This window comes from Anopheles maculipalpis, chromosome 3RL (genome assembly GCF_943734695.1).
Source record: "Anopheles maculipalpis chromosome 3RL, idAnoMacuDA_375_x, whole genome shotgun sequence".
NCBI classification, from domain to species: domain Eukaryota; kingdom Metazoa; phylum Arthropoda; class Insecta; order Diptera; family Culicidae; genus Anopheles; species Anopheles maculipalpis.
Window position 1 is genome coordinate 40,393,464 of NC_064872.1, and position 22,126 is coordinate 40,415,589.

The 22,126-nt window shown below is 43.2% G+C and overlaps 2 protein-coding genes across 2 annotated transcripts in view; both read left to right on the forward strand.

The window, feature by feature from the left end:
* Positions 1–22,126, forward strand: part of LOC126564342 (actin-binding protein IPP) — a 389,363-nt gene that overhangs the window by 134,767 nt on the left and 232,470 nt on the right. The gene's annotated exons all lie outside the window — the stretch shown is intronic.
* LOC126564580 (proton-coupled amino acid transporter-like protein pathetic) lies at positions 515–12,916 on the forward strand. Its single transcript, XM_050221658.1, has 4 exons — positions 515–598; positions 10,888–11,900; positions 11,974–12,130; positions 12,199–12,916. The coding sequence occupies exons 1-4, from the start codon at positions 545–547 to the stop codon at positions 12,457–12,459; spliced, it is 1,485 nt and encodes a 494-aa protein (XP_050077615.1). The 5' UTR covers positions 515–544; the 3' UTR covers positions 12,460–12,916.

Here is a 22,126-nt window from a genome sequence, read left to right on the forward strand (position 1 = left end):
CGAGGAAAACCGCCACTCGCGCTCACTCTGCATCGCAATAAACCGCCTATGACCGACTCGCGGTGTGTATGTGTGTGTGTTGTGTGAGGCGTTAAGCGTTACGTAGATTTCAATAATATTGTGGAAAATTAAACTGCCCAAAAAGAAAATCCACCCAACTGTGCCCCGTTTCCTCAACGCCAATCGTGTCAAAGGGAAAGAGGAGGAAAATTCGACATTCACCGAAAATACGAGCAACGCGCCTAGAGCCGCGAGCGAGAAGCTAGAAGCCAGGGGGCTGAAAATCGTTGGTAGGAAAAAGAAAGTTAGTAAGCCGTGACAGGTTGCAAAGTGAGCACGACCATTGTGCGATATCTGTTTTTAGCGTCGTGAGTGTCGTACCGGTGTTTGGTGAGAAGATCACCACTAGCAGCAGCATTGATCGTTGGGGAGCATACGGTTATTCTGATCGCGAGTCTGCACGGTGACAGTTGACTGTTTGACGACGGACGACAACGTCGGCAAGCGTTGAAACATTGGTCGCACACGGGATAATCTATAAGCCATGGATAACTACAAGAAGAAAACACCCGGCCGGGTGCAGCATCTGGAGTATACCGTAAGTAGGAGCTTTGTTTGTCTTTCCCGTCTGTTCTCAATAGTGGTTGCACAGTGGTAAAATGCTGTTTATTTGTAAGTTCAGCTGTTGTACGCCGATAAGTGTATGCAGGTGACAATCGGGTGCTATATCAGTTTCTAGAAGTCATAACTCGTGCAATTACACACGGTGGTTCTCATTTAACAACGTGAAAAATGTCCATCCACAGTTCGAAGAAAATGGTAAAATATGCTACGAAGGGTCGCGATCGTCATACACTTACTTCATAGCTTCGCTTCGCTAAGGTCTGCGAAGCAAGACAGATCACGTTGAAGGGACCCGAGGGGCGCATGTTTGTTTAAATTGTTTGAACTACCTCACCCAAGGGCGCTTCCCAGTAATGGAGGCGAATACTGCAAGAAACTTGATACGAGAGCGCGGCGTGTTCTGAATATGCATAAATGCAGTGAAAACGATGTCACCTGCGAGCGTTGCAAAGTAAAACTTTTGCACCCTACGATCGCTGCACGATGACTGCATGCTCTTTAGTGATGTAAACTCACCACTCCCTGTTCAAGATATGTCCCTGTCACTAGGAAAAGTACCAAAGCTTAGTTTGAAAATTCAATTAGCAACTTCAATGGCCGGGGAACTTTATACTGCTGGATACTAATGATGTGTCATAAAAGTTCATTACCGGTGTCCGGTGGTGAATTGTGCTTACCGATGCGTATCTTATCCACAGTATTTTAATACACAAAAAGAAAAAATCTGAAATAGGATTCAGCTCTTTTTAGGATCGAAATAACGTGTGGAAAAATGCACAACTCTTTTGGATCAAATTATAGGATTAACTTACACTCTGTTAACCTTAAGCGAACAACGCCATAGTAAATGATTTGCCCACTCAAAGAAGGGCACTTCCGCTGCCCGTTATTAGTAGGCGAATTCCACGCATTTCCGCCTGTTTAAGGGGTTGCGGGAAAATGTCACAATGTTCGATCGATAAGAGAGAATCAGTGCATCGCCACGTTGGCGTGCATGTTCGTGACACACGGTCCACATTCCTTATCGAGCAGGAATCGATTGATTGAACGCTGATAAAACCCTTCAATATCGAGCAGAAACTACAGATGGGTGCACGGCGGGATGCTTAATTGGTGTAGAAGAATGCTTGTCATCCATCACATGCCTTTTTTTAGTTCGCCTGTACATCAATAATAGACGGATTGTATTAATAAACTGTTTTGCGGCGATCGCTTCCTACCGACTGCTTCCTCACTTACCCTGTCCAGGTGCAGAGGGTATGGCCGCAGGGTGAAGGCTATTTTAAATTAATCGTACATCCACAATTGTGACCGTGTAAGCAAGCCGTTAGTCGCGGTTTATGCGTTTCGTTGGCACCGGTACTGCGGATGCAATGCCGGATTCATCATTCAGCGTTGGTGCTGATTCAGATCGAGCCGGTTCACTATCGTGCTAGGGAGATAAATATATCGTTTCCCGATTGTCCCTTAAAATTATGTAAGCTCATTTGTTTTGCTGCTAACTGTGATGAGCATTATCTGCGTTGGTAAAACAATGTTTGGTGTCGCTGTTTGGTTTATTTATTATCCAACCGCTTCCGCTCGTCTCTTGGTTCCGGGGGATCCGCAGTATTACTCTTGGTGGGAAAATAGCACTAACGCCGATTTACGGTAGACGAAACGTAAATAACGCTTTTCACCAAAAATAGCACTGTACATGACAGGCCTCTTGCAATTGTTTTTGTTTTTTTTTTCTTGCCGGCGGCTCGGACATTAACATACACCGGATGACGCACGGTAAAGCGCCCGATCCCTGTTTTGGTCCCTGCAAGCGAACTGTCCGGGCTTGTTCGTCCACTCGCGGACGATCTGAACCCATGATTCGAACTTTCCGATGCGTATTTATTGCCGCATCTGACGCCGACGCCGCATTTTTTCGGCATTTTGACGTTGAGAAATCCTTCGTACGACCTTGCGCGCTTGAGATCGCAAATTATCGCAAACCCGAGGCAGTACTAAAGAAAGGTTCTGGGAAAAGTAGACAAAAAAGGCGTACCCTGTCAGGCGGTCAAATTTACGAGTGGTGTATTTTTAACTCCAAACAGTCAGCAGTGCTGCCACGCCGTGCACGCCACTTTGTTTTACGAGGCACGAGATAAGCACGTTGATTGATACGCAAAGTGGATCATACCGTGGGAGACGCACAATCGTTTGTATTTGAATTGAAGGCGAGGTTCGTCGCTTCGCGAAACACAAATCGCTAATTACTCGACAATGTGCATGGTGCACATGTGCAATGCGCCGTTGCACATTCACTTGCAGTTAGAATATCGATGTCGCCAAATAGGAAGGAAATCTTGCCCGAATCTTGTTCAAGTGGTCGAGCAAAACGACTATGAAGGCGTGATGTAAACCAGATCTACTCGTGAGTGTGTGGGTTGAGAAGTTAGGTGTCAACTTGCAAATTGTACAGTAGTTTGTGGTGATTCCCTCCAGCACTAGTGCGCCGTCTGGAAGATGTCAATCAGGACCGGATCTAGTCTAGCCGGTGGCAATAGGGCAAAAGGAACGCCGAAGTACCCTTTTGCGGTGGCGACAAGATAAATGTCAAATTCCCCCATAGTAGGACATGTTTCATCCAATTGTACGTTCCATTTCCACGTGGAGTGGGCCAGGAACTACAATCAACTTTGCTCCACGTGCACTGTAACATGCGAACGATTTTGCTGGCAATCAATTGTGGCAGTCGTTTAAATTGTTTATTCCAGTGTTCCGTTTCGTTTGCCGCTTCTCTACACGCGTGATAACACACACCGACCAGACCACATCATTGTGCGCTGTGCCGAGGGCGAATTGCAACTGTCCGCATCGATTTGCTGCTTCATTCATCGAAAGGCAGTAATTGAGTAACTGTGGCATTTGTACATGGTCATACATCTGCGGGCAAGGCTCATCGCAGTGGTTGTTTTTCCTAAGGACGTTAGGACGCAATCAGTTTTGCTTCACCCGCTTTCTGGCAGGATATCAATTTTTGTTTGTGCCTGTGGTCCACCTTCTCTGTCTGTGGTTCCAGAAACGGTGTCTGTGTTTGTGTTCTCCCCCCCAAACACCAAACTACGCCGTTACTTTTCTTTGATGACCGTGTAGGTCGTGCAATGTTTTATTTTGAAAGTGAAACCTGCCCACCGTCAGTCCTTTCCCTTTCACTGTCTGCCTGTGCCTGCTTCACTTGACAAGTTGTTGTGGCTAGCAGGAGTAGCACGGCAAGTGTACAACCTACTCGCTTCTTCCTGTTTGGCGTGTGTAAGGGAGGTTGATTGTATCTTGATTGCTATTGATGATAGGGGGTGAATTCCAGGAGCCGTTCGGCAAGGTCATGGTATGGCGCATTACAATTTTCCCCAATTCCAAGCGAAGGGGAAATTCGCTCCAGAGAGAAATGAAGCTCATTTTCCTCTTGCTTGTGGAAGAGTCTTTAGGGATGGCAAACTAAGGGGAGAAATGAAGATGATTTCTAGAAGAAGTACAGCAAAGACGTTATTATTTTCCTTGTTTGTATTCGGAAATAAATTTAATTCCATTCTATATCAAATTTATTTAATTTAATTCGACAAGTAAATATAAAACGTAAAATATAAAAGTTGGACCAATTCTACACACAATTTCAAATATATCTAATTCACATGTGCAAACAAAACACCTTAAAATGGAGGATTTCTTATCTGGTGCCCTTTGCTACCTTACGCCAACCACCGGCCGGCGCCACTAATGGGGCCAGTGTACACAATACCGTCCTTCCTCTCAATTAGATACTTTTTTGACATTGAAACGTTGTCCAATCCTAGAGCAGTGTCGTCAACTTCATGATGGGACTCCGTGGAGTGAACTCACTTTAAGTCGCATTTCCTTCGTATCTTCGTTCTCCACCTGAAATTTTCGTTTCGATAGCAGTAAGGAATCAAATTTGAAGGAATTATCCAAACTAAGCCAAGCTTCAAGCTCCGCAAACACGTCCGGCTTCCGGGTGGCCCACGTTGACTAGACTCACTTTGCACCGCCTTACATCAATGTAATGTCGCGCGATCTTGTACCGGGTGGTCGGAGCCGGCCCGGATTGCTCAACCACTTGACGCGCCGCACGTGCAGCTTGTGGGGCGACACCCCGAACCGCGACGGAAAACCACGGAATGCGTACGCGAGACGGTCCGCGAAGGGCGCGTTATCAGATTGCGATACAGGCGTACCTGTAGCCACCTGTAATTTAACCTTCGTGTTGATTTTTCTGTTTACCTCCCATCATGCAGCACCCCTTCCTTGCCCTGCTTCTAGGCGATGGCTACTTGAGAGTGTAGACCACTTTACACCTATCACGACTTCAGTGGGTAATTATTGGACCCGATTGGCGATGAAAGGGAGGAAAATTAGCGGCACAGATAAGTGCATGTTGTAGAGGTGCTGAGGAGCAGCCAGAATTGCTGTGCGCAAGTTCTTAATTAGATAATTGATTTCGATTCCAGGAAGGAGCCCTGAGCAGGTTCTTTCCCCATCACGAGACGACCTCGTTCTTGGCGATGATCGGAACATTGTATGCAAGTGTCTTATGCAATACGCAATTATTTGAACGCGATAAAAACTTGTACATAATAAGAAAATGAGACATAACGTAAATAATTCCGGAAAGGTTCTGACTGAAGGTGTACATCAAACCATCGCTCAACACGTACACCTGCATGGCGCTGTGTTTGTGTGTCTCGGGACTTCGTACAAAAGTGCTCTGTTTGTAAATGCACATATTAATTGCACAGTCAGTAGCCAGACGTGCATTTCCTTCCGCAAGCGATCGTGAAAAGCAAAAAAAAGGTTCATACACTGCAAACCCACGTGAACCGGAGCGCTCCAAACGGTAAACACGTTGAAATATGAACTTAAAGTTAAGCACCTTTTTAATGTTAAAAAAATACATTTCGAGCACATGGAGACGGTCGGTGTAGGAATGCAACTACTTCATTCTCAAGGTGTTGATTTTATCGATTTTCATTTTTGTCGCCTCTTTTTATTACACACGGAGGTGTAGGTTTTGCATAAGGTTTTAAGTTCATTGAAGAATAGCTTGTGTTAAATGTTTTTTTTTTGACTCCATAGTGCTGTTTGCTGAATGCGAAATAATCTGATAGGAAAGAAGAAATGGCAATATGGCGTGATTAATTACTTATTTATTTCGAAAAAAAGATTTCCGCCTTTTCGGCTAACCAAGAAATAATGGCTAAAGAGTAATAAAGGCCCTCAAGTTGTACGGGATTCATCTCATGCCAGCTTGTGTGAAAAATCACGGTAGATTGTGACCATTATGCGTAGGACATAAAAATATTATTTAAATAAATCATTTTTAAAATGAGGAAAGTTATTTGAAATTATTGTTAAGTGTCACAAAAGCTAGCTTATGTATAAGACTAATTTATAAAAACATTTCACAAACTTATTTCATCATTTAAACGAGACAGTTCATAGTATAATTGAAATAATTCTTTAGTGAGTCATATTTTTTTAATTTAAATGGCTCAATATTCGGAAAAAATAATATTTAAACATGATTTGAGTAGAAAGTTGATTGAATTACTAAAATTTTATGAAAACTAGTTAAAATAAGATTTTTTTGGATTTTTTAAACTGATAGTTTTAATATTTTCAATATGTCCTACTCAGCCATGTTCGCAAACGACTGTGGAGCTAGCATGTGAGTTTGCTGCGTGCAACTTGAGTGCCTATATTACTCTTTAGCCCAATTCTTTGTAAGGCGGTGACGTTAGCAGACGCCCAATCAACCAGACATATTCGACAATTGATCTAAACCAGCAGCAATATCGGCCTTTAATTAGAGAGGATCGCGAACATCCACAAACATACGACACATGAGGCCTCAAACATTGCGCGCTTATGCCACTGTAATGTTTATAAGCTTACTTAAGAAACAATGACAAGTAACAATTCGTCCAACCACACATCAAGGATGGTGTCGTTGCTCGGTTGCATGCCACTAGTTGCAAAGGAAATGTATGGGATTTGACGTTCAACGTTCAACCTCATCTGTCAAATCCCATACATTTCCCTTGCAACTAGTGACATGCAACCGAGCAACGACACCAGCCTATGGTCTTTTTAAAAAGAATACAGGGAAATTGTATGGGAGAGCCGATTAGCGAGAAGTTCGTAAGCAGTTCGAATTGGGAATTGCGCAAAAGATATTAAGTAGAGCTTATGTGCGCAAAGTTATAGACCGCAATGCTATAGTTAAGACATACACACCGAAGTGGAGGTAATTTTGGTGCATACATTTATCGTTAGTCGAGGTTTAATAACGTCGTCTGCATAAAGTGTAGAGCATAGAGTAAATAATATAATACATTTAATAGTAGCGGACTGTGTTGTCTGGATGCACTTCTAAAAAAAATATATTTTTTAGTAGTCTAAACTGGATTATTTGAAGTAAACAAAGTGACAAACCAATTGCTTTTCAATCGTACGAATAATGCAAAAACAATGCAGTTTAAAACAAAACCCAAGTTAAACGATTAGCGATAAGCTTAGACCCACCTCTACTTACTACACTCTGTTGCACAAACCTCTGAAATTGTTCTTTGCAGTAGAAAAAAAAAACGAAAGCAGCGCCAATACATTCTCGGGTGAGGCTAATCATCTATACGCACCGTGCTAACCAGTTCAAACCGGCTTGAGGCATATAATTGCCGTCGTTAAAGCGATTACTAAAGCAGCTTCCACCACGCGTTTGGATATACGGATAATTATCGACGCTATTGATGTGCCTTGAAAGGAATAATCGGTCTTATTACACTCGTCTAGCAAAGCAATAGTTGAAATGACAAAAACCCGGGCCATTCCATACCTCCCGGGGTATGGAATTGTTTTGCATTATTTTCGTTGCTGATGCAGTTGAAACTGTTAACGATTTGGATAATCTAGTTCAAAACTTTTAGTTCATCATTAATGACCTGGAGCTGCTCAAAAAGTGCTTACGCCACGTGTTTGCAAATGAGCTATTGTGCGGTTGTTACTGTCCGTTACTGTAGTACGGTTCGGAAACTGACGAGCCTATGCTTCCGCTCAACACGATCGTGGGACGGAAAATGGTAATTCCGCAGTGTAACGTGTGGTTGCGGTTGTTTCATCCTACCAAACGGTGTCAATTTCAAGTGTAGGTGACACATTTCTAAATGCATTGTGCATGTGCGTGAGTGTGTGCAATAGTGACTTGAAATTGCGAAGGATGCAGAGTTCCAGCGCTGCAACAATGTTTGTCAAGTTTGCTGAAGCGCGTTTGATCTTCCGGCAGCTGATCTTCTGAACGAGAGCAATTGCAACCATCGTGACGCTCCTCACTTTGCTTGAGGTGTACTCAAATAAATAAGCGTCGACGTGCGTTGCTTTTACATCCCACACAATCCGCAAATACTTTCACCCTTTACCACCTGAGGCATGAGTGCGCATCACACATTCACTTCTTCACTTTATTGAATTGTTCTTGCAGCATCTGTGAATGATTCACAGAGTGTTGGTACAGAGTGTGTTGAGGGTAGAAAACAATAGCCATGATTAATTAAAGCATCCTTAAAATAACGTAAACGCAGGCCCAACCAACTCATCGCTCATCACCATTGGCATTCCAAGCATTCGCTTCCTGTCGATAGCCTTCGAATAGAGCTATTTTCGACAGAGCGTCAATCGACAAAATTGGCAATCCGTCTTCATTAATTGTATCTCGAGCGGAAACAAAAAGAAACAGATTTGATCGTTTAACAATAAATGGGCTCAAGAATGGCTACCCTTTTGCCCCAAGTTTCCCCTTTTATCTTCACACCCGTAGTGGCGCCAATGGATAAACAATAATTTCGGTTCGGCATGCTTGACGAACCTCAAGAATGTGTATTTCCAGCAGCTGCTACACATGTCGGGAGGAAACCAAACTGCACATACGGTCACACATTTTGTGGCACTAGCTCACCGTAAGAAATAAAGATCTTTCTATGGTACGACATCGAACCGTCGTAGGAGTTTTCGCCATGTACCGATGACCACTGGTCGTAGGAAATATTCCAAATTTAGAACACCCATCAGGGTGAAACGCGTCCCCATGTACGTGACGATTGGAACGCAACGCAAAATGCCAACCAGAACCGAACCATTCAACCCCGACCGTCTGTGACACGGGATTCTGAATGCTTTGTCCTTAGGGTACGAAACACGTCGGTATCACGACGTCCATTGGGTGGAGAGCAAAACCGACTGTGGTGCAGTGCATTAACAAAGTTCTATGCGCCATTAGAAGTCTTCATTTGTTGCATTTTTCAGGTCACAACAGCTCTCCGATAGGACTGAGAATGCAGATCGGATCGGGGGTAGGGTGACACGTGTAACTCGAATCCGGCAGGGAGGATTGTTCAATGTCTTTCCCCGATAGTTGTATTTTAAACTTGACACAATCTTGTGTCAAGATCTGCTTAAGATCTTGAGACGCGAGTGCACGCGATCGTTTCGCCTGCTTCCGATGGTCTTGATGAAAGCAAATTAACCTAGGACCAGATCGCGCCGCCGTGGCAAAGAATGAAGAAAGCGACATTTCACACGAGCACGCGACGTTCGGTGCGTGAAACACCCACCCGAGACGGTGATCTTAGGCGTTCGGGGCAAATTTCGGTGTTGGCATTTTTGTTTTGTACAACGCTTTTAAAAATAAACATCCGTAACGCACGCGCATTACTTTATTGACTTTGGCAATGCGGAAAAAGAAGCAAAACACGAACTGTACTGGGTTCTAAAATGCCACCAACTGAGCTGCGGAATGATGATTCGAATGGGGGCAGCACAGTCAACGCACCCAACAGGCAGGTTCGAACTGTTTACATTTCACGGGTAACATCCAATCTTAAGCGATGAAAGTCATCTCGATTAAAGATGAATTCAAGCGAGAGATGCGCAGCATTCATTCGAATTGCTAAGCTTCAAAATGCGACCGAACACGTGCGCGTTCTAATGCTTGCTTGGCGTGTGAATCGCAGACATCGCACGTGCACACCCAAGATGCGTGTAAAGCCCAAACTAACATGGTGCGCATGTGTTCACCGGGCAACCACATGGCTTACAATGCTTTCGGATAAAGTCAGATCATGATCTCGACTGGCACCCGTAACATCCACAACCGACCAGAACGTGCCTGACCTAGATTCCAAGACGCAGCAGAGCATTAGTGGGTAGCGTCGAATGTGATTGAAATTCTTCTACAGGGTGCAGACGAACGATGCGCCTGCGCTACGATAGTCGTTGAACTGCCGCCAAGGCACGCATTACCCAAGTGAAGCAAATGCATGTTAAAAGGAAAACGGCAAACGATCGACCCCATAGACACAATCGAACTAAGCAGCGAAGGTCGAGGTCAGATTACGATGAAGTTTTTTTTTTCAGGAGACTGCGAAACAGTTCCTCGTCTTTCCCTCTTTATATCAATAAAAACAATAATAAAAAAGTTCTGACACATAATTTTCGCTCACAGGTCCATTTGATGTGTTCCAACTTCAATTACACTCTGATTCACATCACGACCCTTAAACAGGTTTAATTTCCGTAATATCGCAATCACTTTAATGAGATCATTAACCTCAAATCAGAAAAATTGTTGTCGCGACATCACTTTAGTACTAACAAGCAAATGTTTTCCGACAGATTGAAAATAGATCGGAAGGTTGTGGCAAGTGTAGTTTTGTACATGCCAAAACTATTCATGGTCAGATGTTAAACATGGGAAAAATATGAGCTTCCTGGGCTAATGGCCGACAATGATCTTTCATGGGGTGTTTTAAAATTAATTAATTGCTCTCAAGGGATAATATAGTCTACGATAGTCTTTGATGGATATGTTGTAAGACCTGAGACGATATTTGAAATTATAAATCGTTTAATAATACCTTCTACTTTCTCTTTGACTGGAAAATCTCGAGTGGTAGCGATCAGCAATACGATTTTCGATTAGTTGCTCTAATTGAGATTGAGATTAATTAATCTCAGTAGACTATTATCAGACTTTCATGTTGCTTTAAGGGATATTGTTCGTTTTAGTTTAGGGAACAAATCGACCACATTGTTTACTTAAATTGTTTTCTGAATTTCAATGTTTTTACTATCTCAAATTTGTACAGTTCACTCCAAAATTGGTATGCTAACGAATCAAAAACCAATTCACTAACTTTTTTGAATTTACCTTCCGTTTGTTTGCAGCAAATACGTCCGCAACTCACCGGAGGAAGCAAGTCCGAGCTTACGGGTTACATCTTCGGTCGCATGAAGTCCGAGCTAAACGATGTACCGGCACAGACGGCCGCCGGGTCCACTCTGCCCTTGGTGGACATGATCAAGGATGACGAAGAGGCAGGCACGTACAATCCATTTGAGAACCGTAAGCTAACGCACCCGACAACCGATATGGAAACACTGGTCCATCTGCTGAAAGGTTCGCTAGGATCAGGTATTCTAGCAATGCCCTTAGCGTTCGTGAATGCTGGATTGTGGTTTGGATTGATCGCAACGGTCGCGATTGGCGCCATCTGTACCTACTGCATCCACATCCTGGTACGCTGTTCACACATCTTGTGCCGGCGTGCACAGCTACCATCGCTAGGATTTGCTGACGTGGCCGAAGTGGCGTTCCTTGCCGGTCCTGAGCAGCTGAAGAAATACTCTCGTCTCGCACGGTTCATCATCAACCTGTTCCTGGTGATCGATCTGATCGGTTGTTGTTGCATCTACATCGTGTTTGTGGCGACCAATCTGAAGCAAGTTGTGGACCACTACACCCATTCCTACTGGGATGTACGTATTTATATCCTGATGCTGTTGGCACCACTGATTCTGCTTAACCTGATCCGAAAGCTGAAATATTTGACGCCGTTCTCGATGATCGCTAACTTGCTGATCGGTGCTGGTGTTGGAATTACGCTATACTACATCGTCACAGATCTGCCAGCACTGTCCGACCGCAAAGCGATTGCTGAAGTTCAACATATGCCAATGTTCTTCGGAACCGTCATCTTTGCACTGGAAGGAATCGGTGTAGTTATGTCGCTGGAAAACAATATGAAGAACCCGCAGAACTTTATCGGCTGCCCCGGTGTGCTTAACACGGGCATGTCTGTTGTGGTTATGTTGTACGCTACTGTCGGCTTTTTGGGCTATCTGAAGTATGGTGAAGATACTAAGGGCAGCATTACGTTGAACCTTCCGGTAGAGGATGTGTAAGTATTTACATCTCTCCATTCGACTGGTTAATCAATTGATAATTTCTTGCATTTTTCCCCTCTGAATTAGGTTGGCACAAATGGTAAAGCTTATGATTGCGGTAGCCATCTTCCTTACCTACGCGTTGCAATTCTACGTGCCCATGGAAATAATCTGGAAAAACATCAAAGGAAACTTCAACGAGCACCAGAACGCAGCCGAATATACACTTCGAATTGGTCTTGTGGTAAGTATCAACAAGCGCATACGATTTTCTCTACAACAAACATTCATTCATGTAATTTTTTCTCGCAGATCCTCACAGTCATAATTGCAGCAGCACTACCGAACCTGGGTCCGTTCATTACACTCATCGGTGCTGTGTGTCTGAGTACGCTCGGTTTGATGTTCCCGGCCGTCATTGAGCTGGTCACGTTCTACGAAAAGCCCGGCTACGGACGATTCAACTGGGTCCTGTGGAAGAACTTGTTTCTCATTCTGTTTGGTGTGGTTGGTTTCGTCACCGGCACTTACGTCAGTATTGTGGAGTTTTCGGAGCATCTTGAAGAAGTTTAAGGCTGTCAAGATCCGTCAGCACCTATCGTCCTACTAGAACTCCTCAGGCGTGGCAGGATACTGCATCACAGCGCGACACATGCCGTGTGCTCTCAACTTTGCCCCAAACTGCATGCATTGTAGGGTAGATGTGAGAGATCGCGGCAAGCGAAGATGCGGACGTCTTGAGCCCGAGTTTCCGCACCAGAAGTGCATCCGACCATCAACGTGTTGGGTTTGGCCGATCGATGCATTAGGAGCCATGGATCTGTTGCAGCAATTTGCATCGAGCATCCGCTCTCCGCTCTCTGATGTACTTTACCGTCTTCATCAATTGTAGGATCTCGTTGAATCAATGACGTCGTTTAATCGCGCTAGTAGGTCCATGCTGCGTAAGCGTGCGCTTCCTTGTGTTAGGACTATGAATTTCTATTTTTATTATCGTATCATACAGGTAGCATGTTATTCTTTTGTTCCTCCCAATGATCTTTCCCTTAGCTTCCTAACACATCTAATCTTCCACCCCGAATCCTCTTCCATTTTGCCACTAGACACCTGTCCCAATGTATCCCCTTGTTCGTTATCGTTAAGCTCGTGTAAACTCGACCCGAATCTGATTTGGGAATCATATCTGCGATACAATAGGAAGGAGAAAAAGCATAGCTGATGTTAGTTGTGTGAGTGCGTGTATACGACACGCACTGGTTGACTTGAATAAAAAAAAAACATGCCCCATATTAGGACATTTAGGAAAACTGTAGCCACATTACACGTGGGAAGAAATTATTCGCTCTAGTTCTAGAATGCGTGCCCCGGCCGCCATTGCTGTAGAATAACCTTACCAGACTTGTTTACCGATAACGTACACACAGGATGAAGGGGAATCTTCGCGCTTGTAAGACGCATCCTCAGCAACCTAGGATCCCAAGCGCCCTGTGTTGGTGGACGCACAGGAACTTGTGATGTTGAGTGTTGATGTAGCATGTAAGTGATGTGTTCGGACTCAGTGTCACACTGGCCGGAATAATATATTTATCTACTGTTTTAATCCTATACACCCTAAGGGCGTTACGTGCGTGAGGAAATGTTCCTAGCGGACTATGCATCGGAGAACGGTTTGCCATTGAAATTCTAGTGCAGTTAGAAGTTTGCTGTAGTTAAAGAACGATACCAGTTCCTGAGGGCTGTCTTCTGAAGAAAATCATTTGAAAATCATACAAAAAGATAGAAGCAACAGGAAATGTTACATGTCTAACCTACCTTCATACACATTAATCCTTTCGAGCGCCTACCGAAAACAGTCTTCCATCGAACCACAAGCGGAAAGTTCTACCGCAGCATGTCTTATGCATAGTAGAGTGCGTTAAAACGGTTATTGTTGCAAATGACTACGTAGTATAATGATAAGTACAGATTAGATTTCTAGTAGACGTACTAGTAGTACGCTGTAAGTACAGACTACATGCTTTGTTACTTTTTTCGAAATGAATATAATATACGATTCTTTCAATAAATATATCAACAACTACAAGTGCAGTATTTTTTACTTTTTCATAAACATAAGAAACATAAAAAATTATGTAATTATGGAATACCAAACAAATTTGTTCTTTCTGTTTTGCACTATTCAACAACTTATGCTGACATTTCTGGATTATTTCTAGATAACAGGACGTGCCTTACATTAAGCTTATATAAATAAAAAATCTGTTAAATTGACATAAACACCGACACATGATCACTAAGGAACTATAAAATAAATAAAATACAAAATAGCTGAACTATATTTTACCTTTTGACGATCCGTTATAATTCAAATTTAAAATTGTGCTCTTTCGGCTGTAATCTTACGGTAGCGCCATCTATGTGTTAGATTGAGAAGGTCGTCCAAAATTAAATAGAGGAGCACGTTCACGGTACACACTAGGGAACACGCTCGCAGACTACACGTGCTCATACAAATTCAAATTACACCGTTATATGTTATGTTAACTGTACAATACAGTTAAAATTAATGTAAAACTTAGTTATTGAGGTATACACTTTGTTTATTTTCATTGCCATTCCTGTTTTAAATGAAATCTCGAGTGGTCTACACTTCATTTTTAAAAACGGTCAATGAAGATGAGTACTGCACCAATTTATGTGCATTCTGAAAAGGGCGTTACGTTTGAAAAAATAAGTAAAATTATATTGAGCAAGATCAGGTCAAGACATCCCGCAATTAAAGGGAAAAAAGCAGACAACGATAAAGAAAATGGGTTATAAAATTATTAATAAGTAAGATAAGTTTGGTAGGGGCCCTGGGACCGGGGAGTTGGGTTGGGTTAAGTGGTACAGGCGACAGCGGCGCCGGTCTTCAAACGGCAGGACCGGGGTTCAAATCCCATCAAGACCGTCCTCCCGTAGTGAGGACTGACTATCCAACTACGTGATATAGGAGAGTCTTGTAAGCCATTTCGATGGCCGGCATGACCTTAGAGGTCGTTAAGCCTAGAAGAAAAAGAAGAAGTTAAGATGAGAAAAGTCAAGATAAGCACAATGTTCTTTTGAACAGCTTCTTGTATTACTTACTAACCTTCGCTTCCTTTCATGATCTGTTTGTTTCTTGAAAAAATTATTCAAACACAAGGCAACAGAATGGTGCAGGGAAATCCTTTTTCTAATTTATATTCCGTACTCGTTTGTTCTTCTCCTTTTCATTCAAATATTCTTAAATACGGTCACTCGATATCTAATTTAAAGCTTCCTTTTCATGTTTCACCGATCCTAATTTGTAAATGTCCCGAGCAGCTTATATTGAAGCTTCCGGTTGGTAAAAAACTGATAACTAACCTAAAAACGAACTATTATTTAAATACTGTACATGTTACTGTTATTTAGCACCAAGCAAATTAATCATTGAGTTCACGTGAGACAATACAGAACGATGAAACAAACATTATTTACCTCCGCAGCATACCGCAAATTTAGATCAGTTCTCTCCTGGACTCTTCCGAATACCTCATCAGCAAGCTCCGCGGGAACGGGAAATAAAATGAAGTTAATTTCGCCGAATGTAAGCAGCTCATTAAATGCCGAATTTATGCACCATAATTTACTTGATAAGTAAAGTAAGCACCGAATGATCCACGGAGGCCGGAAAGGTTTCCAGAAGTTAAGACCTCCGATGCGCGAGGATCACTACGGGTGCAGACGTTCGGTGAAACCCGGTTGTCAGCATGATCTAGCTCCCCGGAACGTATCGAAGCCACACACGCCGCCGGTATATCGATTCGGTTTAATTTTATGAGTCAATTTGTATGCTCATGAACAACCGTGCCACGCTTCGAACGAGCGTGATGGCAATCGAAACAAGACATCGGCGGTCGTTGTTGTGGTTGCGGTTGGAGGTTGGCGAAGCTTTCCATTTTATCACCATTTGCCGTTCGCGGTCCTGAGGATCCAGTCATTTTCCCCGGGTGATAGACAGTTGGTCTGCTGACTGACGATGGGGAACGCTCATCCAACCTTCATCAATCGTTTGATCTTATTCGGTCGAGTCAGTCGGGTCCACCACACCTTACTACCCACGGCCGAACTCTATGGTCCTCTTGCCCATATCAGGAACGATAGTGCATTGGTTTCGTAGTGCCAAAAGCAGCAAAGCCCGAATCGTCGTTCAACGATGCTAATTCGATCGAAATTCCCACCGTTACGGGATCGATAGCTAAGGCGAAGATATCAGATCGCAAGATTGGACACGATCGTTCTTTAAGATTCATTTTCGTTCACTCGCTCGCTTGAGCGGACCAACCGGGTGGGGCTTGAGATTATGATTTTATTTGATTGACACTGACACCCAAAGTGGTCCACACTCACACTGGGAACGCGTGTCACCGTCACTGTTTGTGAAGATTATGGAGGCGCGTGGGTGAGAACGTCTTGCGTCTTGGCGGACGACACACAAGCTAAGTTGACCAGCGCGCCCAAATTCGATCACCACTTTTGGTGCTTTTTTGCGTTGGTGTAGCAAAAGTGTGAACATGACAAACACTCTCCGGGACGACCGTACCTTGTGTGGCATTTGTTTCGAGGGGGGACCCGATAGCTGATCCGATCGGTTAACATCGATTCCGTGGGCAGATAGGATGGAATACTGATGCGATGATTTGGCTTCCAGCAGAACTGAAGCACGCAGCGGCTCAGTGTGTCAGCCTGTCCCGGGGAAGAAAAGCAAATTAATTAACACTTGTTTAACAAGTAGTCCAGAAAAGGATTTTGTTTAGTTTGACACTTCCAGTTGAGTTTGGAATCCGTGGGAATATTTGGCAAACATAGCCGTTTGCCGCTTGCATTACGGCCTTCTAAGGAGACGCCGTTTATAGTTTGTCAAACATATCGTTCAATCGAACGATTTGTGTACTTTTGAATAGGTTGAGCTCCTTGGAAGCTTCAGATAATAATGTACTCATAATTAATGATCTCCACATAATTGAATCGAAGAGGAGCTATTTTAAGCACAAAATATTTGTGTATGCTGAAGTTTTTTGCCTGTTCGTATTACAAAAAAGTATAGACAACTTTTGACTTTAATGTTAAATTTCCTATTTGCTTTTTTTTTGCAAAGAATCGTCGTCAAAAGGCTATATTTATTGTAAAACTTTTTGTAAAAATGTATAAAAATGTTAAATTCGTTTTTAGGATGCAGTTTGGAGTGAACTTGGATTATGGAAGGATTGCAATAACCTTTTGTCATTGGGAACTAGGTACTGAAGAACAAGGGAACGATTAGATTTGAATTTAACCAACCTATTTGCTAAGCTAAGGAATATTATTTGGTTTAAGCGATTTGATCTTCTTAGAGACTACATTTGCCTCTCTACTGTATAAAAAAGGATGGTTTAATCTAATACAAAACTATGGCATATGTGGCTTAAATATTATGGAAAACTATTGCCTATAAAACTATTGAAACTGTTATGCCATATGGTATCGGATAAGATTGAACAATTGCTTAAATTTCTTTGTATAAATTACTGATGCGTAAAAATCGAATGAGGCGGTTCTGATGAAGTTTGTCGAGTGATAGAATTGTCGTGTAATTGGTGTCTAGTTGGCAGGTGACTCGGTGTGTCGTGTATCCATGGCAATCGGTGAGGATGTGCTGGACGGTGATGTGAACACCACAGAAGCTGCAGAGTGGAGAACTACTTTTTTCTAGGAGGTAGGAGTGTGTAAAGCGGGTATAACCTATACGAAGGCGGGAAAGGACTCGTTGGATGTCGCTGGAATTGACATCTTCCCATAAAGAGGTGCTGTGCTTGATAGGACGGAGTTTTTTGCTGAGGTCTACGTTGTGCCATGTGGAATTCAAGTGTTGGGAGATGATGGTGTTGGTGAAGCGAATGGCATCATGGCGTGAAAGGGTGTTGTATGGTTCGTCAGGACGGAGCCGACCGTCGTTGACAAGATGGTCGGCGTTCTCGTTTCCGTTGATTCCGGTATGACCCGGAATCCACAGAAAACGATTGTCGGGGATTCAGGCTTGGAGTCTAGGAGCTGGATGTGGGGTTCTTTGGAGTTGCCGTGTTCCAGGGCAGCCAGAACCCTGGCACTGTCGCTGAAGATGACGTTCGGTCGGTCAGTCTGTAGTCCTTCGTCGGCGGCTAGTTGAATAGCTATCGCTTCGGCGGACAAGATGGAGGTGTGATTAGGAAGTTTGATGGGGCAGTTGTCTGTGGTGGAGTGAATCCCACAGCTGACTGAGTCCAGATAAACGGAGCCGTCTGTAAAGATATGTTGAAAATGTTTCTATTTAGTCTTGTGGTGGAGAAGAAGAAACTCGGACTTATAATCGCGACGAGAACGGAACAACGTGATTGCTAACAATATCTTTCTTTTATCTGACTGTCCAGGCAGTCTGAAGATGCTAGATGAGAACCTTCCTTACAGGAAAGTTGGAGACATCGAGGCCTTACCTTTGGTAGGGGGACTCTCGATGCTCATCGGTGGAGCAAGTCGGCCAGGCGACTTTGGATGTTCAGAAGGAATATCCGTTACTGGCATGTTGGAGGTTTGAGGGCTTACCTTGGGTAGGGTGACACTCAAGCGTCTAGAAAGAATTGAACGCAAGGTTTAGCTTGTTGTACCTTCTCTCTCCATCTGCCTGTCTGTGTCGAAGGCTTCCTAGACCGCTTTATTTATACCCAATTCTTACAATAGTTTTTGCTCGTTTTTGTAACCAAGATTGTTTCTTAGTGGTTGTTCTTTTTGCTATTGCATTTAGTACAAAAATATTTACGTAAGCATAAAATGTGTCGCGGTACGATCGATTGCTGCACTTGCAAGAAATGTGTCGGATATCATTCGTCGTTGTATCTATATGCTTGCTATGCATGAAGTTACTTGTTCGTGTTTTGTTGTTTTGTGTTGTTGACCACTGTCTGGACTCGCTGGTTGTTTTGAACTGATATCATATTGCATTGCGTCACTCGCTAGCCGGATGCGCTGGTAAGTGTTTGAATGTTCATGTTAAGGCGTGCGCGTGGTCAAAATAGCTGAATGTACATTTCTTACGTTCTTGGCTAATGCAGGTTATTTGTTAAGTTGGTGAATTTCTGCTCACCGTATAATGCTACGTAAGGCTTGTTGTATGCGAAATAATGTATACTCTAGTGAGATGTTTAGCAGATATGCTACAGTCTGAATTAAGTGAGTAAAGGTACTATTGGCGATGTGGCTGTTTTTTCCGGTTCCCCGGAGATAGCTTTTAAGTTCCCAGTTTATGGCAGGTGTACGGAGATACCAGGGACGGATTCCCCGGCGGGTGGATTGGATGATCGGTGGGATTTGATGCCTCATGCTCGCTGTGCCGCTGTACAAAAAAAAAAAAGACAAGTCAGTGTTGGGAGAGATCAGCTCGGAAGAGATTGAATCGATCATAGAAATAAGATTCTTTCATAGCTGCTAAATATTTGTTCCGTTCTAGATGCAATTCCTTGAACGAATATCATGTAACCATGTTATATGATGCAATGAATCAAAAATCTATAAACTTAATTTATGAATATTTTTTATTGAATTTTCTTCAAACTCTATCTTATAGCTTTTCTGCTCTGCATCAGCAACTACTTCCAAAGCTTAAACTTTGTCTACACGTGGTGTCACATTACCTGAAGACGATTTGCCAATAAAATGTCACATCTGATGGTGTGCCTTACGCTACATTAAAAACCGATCCTATCAATCACTGTGTACAACATAATTCTAAACAAAACAAAGAAAAACACAACTCACAACAACCCATCCCCCGATGAACTCATCTCACGCACGCCCACGAAACCTACCGACCTAATTACGCCGAAACGCCGATGAGAAAAAGCATTGATCGACCATAAAAAAGCAGAACACGAAACCCGATAAACTAAATTGCCACCTATAAGGCTGGGCACACGGGCCTGGTGTCATCGGCGATCGGGATGAAATGAAATTAAATTATCATAACACACAAAGTGATGCCTTTTATCTGCTCGTTTGACGTTTGTGGGCAAGAGTAAAGTTTTTACGACGCACGCGGCCCATCGCCGGGGTCGTGGTTCGATGACTAAATTTCGACAGGTCGATCACACCGTGCGGTAAGGGATTAGTCGAATGGTTCTTTGGGGGGTTTGTCTTGTGCTGCATAAAAATTGACATTTTATGAGCACACCCACATCCCCCCGGCCTAGAGAGGTACAGAGAGGTTGTTTTGCTTTTTTGTTTTTTTCGCTAGCGAGGATCGTCAATCGGCAATCACTTGTCAAATGAGCGGAGCGTGATCGACATTAATGAGACATTTTGAAGATAAAAAAGTTAGCTAGCTGACATTTGTTGGTTCTTCTTCTGATAAGCGTTTGATGGCTTATTTAACCAATAGAAATGTATTTTACTATTCGGACAGCATTTTTAAAACCCCAAAAAAAAAAGCAGACATCTCGCACCTGTCGACTAGAAATTTGTTAAATATCAGTCTCAATCCAACTATTACATTACAATATGTCCTTCACTTGATTTGGGATTAACAGGCGCATCGCGGATTTTCCCTGCTGCAGAAATCCTTGAAACAGCCTGACGCTGCTGCTTGCCAATCCAATATCGCAGCACCATGGTAAGGTCATCGTACAACCAGTGAAGCTTCCGAATATTTTCGAAGTATACCTAAAAGTAGATCGCGGTAGCTAAAATAGGTCCATGATACGGTGATTGCCAGCATTTCTCGAGTCTGAAGCGATCTGGCGACCACCAGTGCCAGAGGACAGCAGCGTTGAACAATCGATGCCTTCGTTTAAGAGCCCAATGATGAAAGCTCATCAAGAACAGCCCAAGCATCAGGCGCCTAGTTCGATATTCTAGACGGTGATCCCTGGAATGTCGTATGGACTCCAGCTGCGACCGATCACCGAATAAGGGAGCAATACAGCATCTTTACAGACATTGAATCACGAAGCTCCCTGCATCTTGCGACAACGTTTTGCCTTGCTTCAAGAAAAACACCCAGATTCTTAACACATCTTTCGAGGTGTTGTCCGATTAGCGCATAATTAAAAACTTCAAACTAATCACTTTAAATTTGACGACGCAAAGATTGAACTACGTTTGCACTAGATGATATGCTCGCTGAATGAGGCTTGTAATCAAGGATGGATCATCAGGCTCAAGTATTTACCGAAATATTCTGGCGTCATCCACGTTTAATCAGAAATGGTCATCTGGAAGCACCATTGGTGCCTCATTTATGCAAAGCACGAACAGCAATGACCAGAAGTGGTAGCAGGTTATCCAGTTCACCAAAGGTTCTGGTGATCCAAACTTTCTGAGTTTAGCGAACATGATGCTGCGTGGTAAACTGTCACATTTGTTTCTGTGTAGATAGTATCTATCTGGAAACCAACGTCGATCGATTTGTGACAGTCACTTACGAATTGTAACAGATTTGACGTTGTCTATTTTCTATAGACCAAGAGCTCTAACACTTTGGCTGAAGAGCATAGAGAAGTTATGACACAATAGTTAGTGGCCTAATGTTAGCTGTATTTCGTGTGTATAGGATCTTGTCTAGTAAAAGAGCAATTGACGTTTACGTAACAATATCAAGGATCCCCTCAGAGGTTGTCTTGCTGTCCTGCATAAAAGAGACAATCCTTACGGGCTTAGACAGCAGTTCATTTGTTTTAGCAACCAGAGCCATTTCATCTGGACGACTCGACCGCCACTGGCCTGGATTTAGGCATGTTCGATAGATTCCCAACTTCGTCCATTCGGCTGATTGGAAGTGAGGTATGTAGAATTATTCATTATTGCTGTGCCCGAAAAAAAATTGACTGCGTTTTTTTCTTAAATGGTTTTTTTATAAGGCCAAATGAAGGTAATCCCCTTCTGATGCAATGCACCTCTTCGACCTCTTCTCTTACTCCTCGAGGCAGATGGAAAACACGGATTCTGGGATGTCCTTTAGTTTGGCCGTCGCTGCGGCTTCTATCTCCTCGATAGTGTCAAAACGATGTCCCCGAAGCGGCCGTTTTAGGTTGTTGAACAGCCAGAAGTCGGCTGGTACAAAATCTGGCGAATACGGCGGTTGCGGAACAATATGAGTGTCAGTTGTTGCGAAAAACCTCCTCAAAATGACGGCACCAGTCGAGACTTCACCCGCTTCAGCTCCAAAACATCT